The sequence below is a fragment of the Thalassophryne amazonica genome, chromosome 2 (genome assembly GCF_902500255.1).
Source record: "Thalassophryne amazonica chromosome 2, fThaAma1.1, whole genome shotgun sequence".
NCBI lineage: Eukaryota > Metazoa > Chordata > Actinopteri > Batrachoidiformes > Batrachoididae > Thalassophryne > Thalassophryne amazonica.
This window is the reverse complement of record NC_047104.1, coordinates 135763646-135772599: the sequence shown is the minus strand read 5'-3', so window position 1 is coordinate 135772599 and position 8954 is coordinate 135763646. Positions and strand designations below refer to the sequence as shown.

Genomic DNA, 8954 nt, shown 5'->3' with positions numbered 1-8954 from the left:
AACCCTACCAACCCCCAGAGCAACAGTGGTAAGGAAAAACTCCCTCTGAGGAAGAAACCTCAAGCAGACCAGACTCAAAGGGGTGACCCTCTGCTTGGGCAATGCTACAGAACAATTCATGGATGAATATACAAGAATTGCTGTTGGTGCACAGGACAGGAGGGTCGCCAACACAAAGACAACTCCTATCCCTGGATGGAGCTGCACCTTAAACAGAGAAAAAACAGAATCAGGCAACAAGTTCATTGTACTTCCCCCCCCACCGTACAATGACAATAAAGACTTTCTATTCTATTTTATTCTATTCTATTCTATTCTATTCTAATGTAAGTTTAGTGAAAATCTATCCAGAGGAGCGATCATAATAACCTGCTAGTGCAGCAGCACACAAGATATAATTATTCTGTGTGCAACATACGTCCACTTATAAATAATTGAATGTATGTTGCATTTGTTTCACTCACCCATTATTTTGGACATGAGTGTTAACAAAATTTGATTTCAAAACAAGAAAACCCAAACCCCAAAAATCTTTATGACTAATTACGATTACGAATTACGACAGCAATGACGCAAATGAAAATAATCATCTTTAATTTCTGGAGGCCATAAAGTTGCATTTCTGTGTTTGTTCAGTCAGGCCTTTCTGGGACAATGATGATTCAGCACACGGTGTGTGAAGATCACTTCCTCTCCTCACCTACAGTCAAAGAGGACATTTACTATTACGAACATAAGACTGCTCAAGACAAACTCACACACACACACACACAGAGAGAGACCCCAAAACACATGTTCATAAAGTTGGCCTCATTTTGAGGAATTTATTGCATTCTAAGCATCAATGTGATTTAATACAGCAAGTAGTATTATGTTTTACAGAACAACTTAATCCTGCAATCTGTAAAATTGTATAGAAAATATACATGAAGTACCACAATCCCCACCACCAAACAAAGAAATAAAACTAATCTGTTGCCCTCTAATTTACAGAGGATCACACTGTATGAACAATATGTACCCATGTGGGAGTACAGAGGCTTTCCTGACAGATTGGATGAAAATAATCCCAAGAAAAAAACAAAATGTGTGGAAGACTTGCTCGAAATTAACAATTTGTGCCATTTACACAGTAACATTCTGTTTAGAAAAAGGAATGTATTGCCTTATTCAGGACAGATCACTTAACCTTTTTTCCTGAACCAGTACACATAATAATGATAACAGTGATGAGGATCATTTTCTGCAATCCAACGCTCCAGATGCATAATTTACAGCTCCGACAACAGATATAGAATTCACATTTTGTTCCGCAGAACTTTGTCCATCACTGAAGCGGGCATGATGGGCTTTCTAAAATATGATTTCATGTAAAGTGAATGTAACCTAAAATAAAGTAAAATATAATAATAATAATAATAATAATAATAATAATAATAATAATAATAATAATAATAATAATAATATAAAGCATTAAAACAAATGTCATTTAAATTATATGTTCATTTATCTGATCTATTTCAACTATATATATATATATAAGTAGGTATTTTTACATTTGACTAGAAATTTAACTACAAATAGTATCTCTGACTATGTTGAACACTCATCCCAGTGCTATGTGCATCATGCCACATTTCCAGTACAGGGCGTGTTCAATAAGGGCATGTTCAATCGTTACAGGCTGGAAAGCTCAAACAATAAACTGCATTGTCATAAAGACACGGCAAAATCCTTTGGCCCAATTCTTGTGCTGTGAATTTAATGAAATTTCTGTTCTTCATGTAAAACTAAGTTGCAATATACAAGCGATTTTGAACGCTACTGGCTATTTTGAAAGCCGTTTCAAACAGATGTTTAAGTGTTCTGGTGCTGTGCCTCCCTAACTAGTGGAGGCTTAAATGTGCACTCTATGCAAAACAGGTTCAGAGTGTATTCTCGCGACCTCACACTAACACACCCTCTAATTACTGCAAAGACAGGCCCACGACAAAAAATATAATGCATGCAAGCTATTCACCCTGGGTCCATTTGACATTCAGATCATTTTTGATATTTCATTTCATCATGACTGCAATGATTTTCTTTCATCACAATTTGACTCTTGTGTTTCATTATATCCCAGAAAAACAAGTCCAGTTGTTTCACTCAGGGACTCTGGGTCGACAACGGTTTGTCATGGTCACCGTTGTTCATAATCGAACAGCCTCGGCTTCTCCCTCGAAGGCCCTGTTGTCATAGTGATGCTCTGGGTCAAGGTTTGATGTGTCAGTCAAGGGGACTTCATAAATGGCATCGCTGGCTGCAACCGTGATCACAGTGACATCTGGTGGTGATGAGAAAGTAGTGTTCTCTTTGCTCTCCTCTTCTACCCCCAAAGACTTCAGGATGTCACACTTGCACATGGGGCAGGTCCTCCTCTCCAGCAGCCAGGGCTCGATGCAGGTCTTATGGAAGAAGTGGCTGCACGTTAGCACGGTCATAACATCGCCTGCCTTGTAGGATTCGATGCACACAGCACACATGTGAGAGTCAGAGTCGATTTCCATGTCGCTTTGCTTCAGTGTGCGCATTTGTAGCTGACTGATCGCCTTCTTAGCCTCCGATTTAAGCCGTCTGTTGGCGCGCCTCTGCATGCGCAAGCCGTGGAGACGATGCGCGGAGATGAACACAAAGTAGGTAATCGATGCCACTGTCACAATGAAGAAAGCGATGGAGAGAAAATACAGCCAGTATGTATCTATCCACGGCCCGTGAGCAGTGCCTACTTCAATCAGCATCTGCACATCCAAACCACGCTTGATCAGGTTGACAATTTTCATGCCCTGGATGTTGCCAATCATGATAGCCACAATGTCAGGGACCTCTGGATGTGACATAGAAGAGGTGCTGTTTCCACTTCCATCTAAATTATACACCACAACACCAGCTGCTCCATGTTGTTTGGCGACAAAGAACTTCTCACTGAACGTGCAGTTGCCCCTTTTAACCAGAGCTATCCAGGGTGGTGAGCTGGAGTTGCGGTTGTAGAAAGAATCCAGGCTACAGCCTCGGGGGTCCCCGGCAGGAAGTGTAGCGATGCCGGAGGCACTTTCCAAAGGAGAGTTACGACCGTACACACCACAGTCACAGTACTCGTCCACAGTCTTGTTGTAGTCTAGGTTTGAATAGCTTATTTCCACCACAGACGTCCAGAATATGAACGCTGCTGAACATTGAAACAGCCCTGACAAAAACAGCGACAGCAGCAAGTACTGTTGTGTCTTCTTACCCATGGTAACGCTCTTCTGAAAACAGGAAGCACTGTTCAGTCTTTTAGTACTCCTTTCTTAGTTGCTGTTCCTGGTTGTTTGAGCAACAGCGACCTGAATACAGCGGCAGTTTCACCCAACCTGCTGTCAAAGGTAATTTGAGCCGAGTCTTTGGTAACACAACTCGAGGTATGCGTCAGCCACTCACCTCTTGTTATCTTCCTGAACCTTGAACACTGAGCCCTCCCCGTAGAGGGCAGGGTGCTGGCATTCAACAAGTTTAAGTACACAAAAAGTACAGACCTCTGCTGTTCTGAGAGCCAAGGAACAGAATACAAGAAGGTAAAAGCGATAAGAAAATGATAAAGATAATACCATGGGCATAGGTCAGTAATACGGTGTAAACACATGAAATAATAAAAAAAAAAAAAGTTGCTGACTGACTCAACCTGTTTTTCTAGTTGGACTTGAAATTTATCATTTTGGTGTAACTGAGTTGGCGCTAAGACCAGCACGACTGGTACACCCTGCCTGTGTTTATTCACCCCGCAAAGCAAAATGCAGTGTTGACCTTGTCAAACAGTCTGCTCTCACACATACAACCACAATACGGATGCATTATAAATTAGATTAGTTCTTTACAGATCAAAGGAAGGACAAACACAGCAAAGGTTTGCTGTGCGCAATACACAGAGAGAAGATCTGTTTAGCCAACACAGCCTGCATATCAGCGAAAACTGAGACGCAACAGGCTGTGGTCAAGTTTCCACTGTATCTTCTTACATAGTAGTGAAAGCACATAGGTACAGATGAAGGGAGAGACTATGAAATGATGGAAGTGACAAGGTCTCTGGCACAGCTGCTATTTTATTTCAAATTTACGTTGCACACAACCACAAACGGTAATTTCCAAGTCAAATTATCAGCTGATACCTGATACAGACTGAATGCCAACTTTTTTAACGCTGGTTAGAGCAATGGATGTGGACAGCAAAAATGTCAAAAAAAAAAAAAAAAGTGGGTCAGTAGGCACGTGATTTAGTTAATCTCAACCAACTAAGAAAAACAATGAATGCCACTATCTTATAAATCATCAAATTACAACAAGAGTGTTTCACACTGCAAAATCCAGGGATAAGCATCAGGATCAATCGCCTGTAAAGCCTATATAGGACTTCTTCATCGTGCGTTCATCACTCCATTACACCCAACATTTTAACATAGCAACCATGGAGAGAAACATGCTGTCTGCTATGTGAGCAAATAAGGGCTGAACTTCATTCATTTTTTTATACCCGCTTACTCCATTGAAGGGTCGAAGGGGAGGACCGGAACCTATCCCAGCAGATATAGGGCAAGAGGCAGGGTACACTCTAGACAGGACACCAGTCTATCGCAGGGCGACATATCAGATTAAACACATTCACACCTGCATGCACACCTACGGACAATTTAAAGTCTCCAATTCACCTAACCTGCATGTCTTTGGATGTGGGAGGAAGCTGGAGCACCTGGACACAGAAGAGTCCCAGGTGGGAAGCGATCCCAGAACCTTCTTGCTGTGAGGCAACAGATAGAACAGACTGTTGTCAAGTTTCCACAGTATCTTCTTACGTACATAGTAGTGAAAGCACATAGGTACAGATGAAGAAAGACACTATGAAATGATGGAAGTGACAAGGTCTTTGGCACGGCTGCTATTTTATTTCAAGTTTACTTTGCACACGGACACAAACTTCAATTTCCAAGTCTAAGTGTCAGCCGATACCTGATACAGATTGAATACCAGCTTTTTTTCCCACTGTTTAGAGCAGTGGGCATGGACAGCAAAATTGTCAAAACAAAAAAAACTGGGTCAGTTGGTACGTGACTTAGTCGATTCCAGCCAGCTTGTGTCAACAATAAATCAAATCAAATCAATTTTATTTATATAGCGCCAAATCACAACAGTCGCCCCAAGGCACTTTATATTGTAAGGCAAAAGCCATACAATAATTATAGAAAAACCCCAATGGTCAAAATGACCCCCTATGAGCATATGAGCAAATCAAATCAAAATCAAATCAATTTTATTTATATAGCGCCAAATCACAACAAACAGTTGCCCCAAGGCGCTTTATATTGTAAGGCAAGGCCATACAATAATTACGGAAAAACCCCAACGGTCAAAACGACCCCCTGTGAGCAAGCACTTGGTGACAGTGGGAAGGAAAACTCCCTTTTAACAGGAAGAAACCTCTAGCAGAACCAGGCTCAGGGAGGGGCAGTCTTCTGCTGGGACTGGTTGGGGCTGAGGGGAGACAGTCAGGAAAAAGACATGCAGTGGAAGAGAGCAGAGATCAATCACTAATGATTAAATGCAGAGTGGTGCATACAGAGCAAAAAGAGGTGAATAAAAAGAAACACTCAGTGCATCATGGGAATCCCCCAGCAGTCTAAGTCTATAGCAGCATAACTAAGGGATGGTTCAGGGTCACCTGATCCAACCCTAACTATAAGCTTTAGCAAAAAGGAAAGTTTTAAGCTTAATAATAATAAGAAAAACAGTTAATACCACTATCTTATAAATCATCAAATTACAACAAGAGTGTTTCACACTGCAAAATCCAGGGATAAGCATCAGGATCAATCACCGGCAAAGCCTATATAGGACTTCTTCATCGTGCGTTCATCGCTCCATTACACCCAACATTTTAACATAGCAAGAAACATGCTGTCTGCTATGTGAGCAAATATGGGCTGAAATTCATTCATTTTTCATACCCGCTTTCTCGATTCAAGGGTAAAGGGGAGGGCTGGAACCTATCCCAGCAGATATAGGGCAAGAATTGGGGTACACCCTGGACAGGGTGCCAGTTTATCGCAGGGACACATATAGACAGATAAACACATTCACACCTGCACGGACACCTTTGGACAATTTAAAGTCTCCAATTCACATAACCTGCATGTCTTTGGATGTGGAAGGAAGACGGGGCACCTGAACACAGAAAAGCACCAGGCGGGAAGCGATTCCAGAACCTTCTTGCTGTGAGGCAACAGTGCTAAAAACTAAGCCACCATGCAACAAAATGTGAAAGTAAAACGGGAACTAAACAATGACTATAACATGGCGGTACTGCAAATTATTGATGGCTAACGTGAAACACTGATTCGGATTGTATCAAAACCTTTACAACCTTTGTTTTGGGAATGAGTGAGTGAGTGAGTTATGCTAGCTTTTGTAATCAAGAACTCATAAAGAATAAATGCGATCATCTTGTAATTCCAGCAAGCAGTAGGTGTATTACGGGCAGCACGGTGGCTATCTGGTTAGCACTGTGGCGTTACAGCAAGAAGGTCACGGGTTTGATTCCCACCTGTGGCCCTTCTGTGTGGAGTTTACATGTTCTCCCCATGTTTGCGTGGGTTCTCTCCAGGTGCTCCGGATTCCTCCCACATTTAAAGACATGCATGTTAGGTGGATTAGAAACTTTATAATTATCCAGGTCTCTCTTGCAAAAGAGGTCTCGATCTTAATGGGACTAACCCAGTTAAATAAAGCTTAAATTAAATTATCATAGTGTTGTAATGTTATCATTTTTGTTGTGCTCTTATTCCAGGGTAGAACAGGCAGCTGAGTGTATAATTAGCTGGCCTGCTGATATGTAAGCCTGGGTTTGAATCGCTGCTACTCGTCTCAGTCCACGCAGCTAGAAATGGAAAGTGGCCAAGTATGAGGAAGTAACGTGCATCAGACTGGTGTCCCCTGCAACAGGAGTTGCAAATTCTCATCCGCTTCAAGCTACGGAATCCAGAGAAAACCACTGACTGGGCCTCAGAACTTATATAGGACTTACTTAGTCCAGTGAGTCCTGAACAAATCAAGGAATTTATTAAATCCTGGGAAAACAAGGAGCAAGTCACAAAGAAAATGTGCTTTCAAACAATTGTGGCAGGGAGTGACCTGACCTGTATTAGTTTACCAATTTTTACATATCTGGAGCAAGTATTTCGACCACGACATAACTATTGTCATTTCACTGCCTTTGCACTATTAAACTGTATGTGACAAACACAGTGTGACTGGAAAGTATTCACAGCGCTTCACTTTTTCCACATTTTGTTGTTACAGTCTTATTCCAAAATGAAGCAAATTCATTTCATCAAAAAAATTATCCCAGGTTACACTTTATGGACAAACAAGATATATACAGTGCACCACTTTTCCCACATTTTATGTTCCTACCTTATTCTAAAATTGAGTCAATTCATTTTTTCCCCTCAGAATTTTACTCACAATACCCCACAATGACAACATGAAAAGGTTTTTTTTTTAATTTTTGTAAATTTATCAAAAATAAAAACAACTAAGAAGTCACATGTACGTAAGTATTCACACCCTTTGTTGATGCATCTTTGGCAGCAATTACAGCTTCAAGTCTTCTTGAATATGATGATATTCAAGGAAGCTTGGAGCACCTATCTTTGGACAGTTTTGTCCATTCCTCTTTCAACACCTCTCAAGCTCTATCAGGTTGGATGGGGAGCATCGGTGCACAGCCATTTTCAGATCTCCAGAGATGTTCAATCAGATTCAGGTCTGGGCTCTGGCTGGACCACTCAAGGACATTCACAGAGTTGTCCTGAAGACACTCCTTTGATATCTTGTCTGTGTGCTTAGGGTCATTGTCCTGCTGAAAGCTGAATTGTCACCCCAGTCTGAGGTCAAGAGCACTCTGGAGCAGGTTTTCATCCAGGATGTCTCTGTACATTGCTGCATTCATCTTTCCCTCAATCCTGACATCAGACCAGAGAATTTTGTTTCTTATGGTCTGAAAGTCCTTTAGGTGCTGTTTGGCAAACTCCAGGTGGGTTGCCATGTGTCTTTTACTAAGGAGTGGCTTCCATCTGCCCACTCTACCATACAGGCCTGATTGGTGGATTGCTGCAGTGGTGGTTGTCCTTCTGGAAGGTTCTCCTCTCTCCACAAAGTAATACTGGAGCTCTGACAGAGTGACCATCAGGTTCTTGGTCATAACGCCAAACATATCATATGTGATACATGATCTTTTTAGCCCACCACATGAGCAGTGGTACAATTTTTTCCCTGAAAAACCCAATGTATATAATGAGGTACATGCAGTGCACGGATAATTCAACAGGGGGCAGTAATTCGTTCACTAGAAGGTTTTCCAGTGATGCTAGAAGATTGCTACGTATTAGCAAGGAACAGGACACAGGTGGTTTTTGACGAAGAACTTTGCCAATTTTGAAAAGGTTAAGGTAAGCAAATGATGATTTTTTTTTTTTTATGAAACATCAATAGGAACAGTTACAGGGTTGATGTAACGTGAAATTACTTACTATTTCATGATTTGTGTTTTAGTAAAACCGTGTCGAAAATTACGTAGCAAATTTGATACAGCCAGTATATAAGGTCATGTAACTCTAAATCACTCGGTTGTTACTTTATTGTATTTCATGCATCATACATTCCGTTTTACTTACTGATTTTCACTAAAAACTGACCAATTCAAAGAAAAAATACACAATAATCTGTTTTTGTGTTTTTAGATGGCAAAAAAAATACAATGTTGAAGATGTTCTGAAGATGATGGATGGGAATTCAAGTGACATGGAGCAGCTAGAGGAAGATGATGATGATGATGATGATGAGGAGGAGGAGGAGGAGGAGGAGGATTGGGGAAAACCCAGCTAGCA

General features: G+C 41.2%; 1 protein-coding gene across 1 annotated transcript; it reads right to left on the bottom strand.

Moving 5' to 3' along the window:
• Window positions 1–799: 799 nt before the first annotated feature.
• rnf128a (ring finger protein 128a) lies at window positions 800–3487 on the bottom strand. Its single transcript, XM_034194252.1, has one exon. The coding sequence runs from the start codon at window positions 3273–3275 to the stop codon at window positions 2193–2195; it is 1083 nt and encodes a 360-aa protein (XP_034050143.1). The 5' UTR covers window positions 3276–3487; the 3' UTR covers window positions 800–2192.
• Between the last annotated feature and the right edge of the window lie 5467 nt (window positions 3488–8954).

What these genes read in the sequence shown, in the direction of transcription:
- rnf128a (XM_034194252.1), bottom strand. Translation starts at nt 3,275, where the DNA reads ATGGGTAAGAAGACACAACAGTACTTGCTGCTGTCGCTGTTTTTGTCA.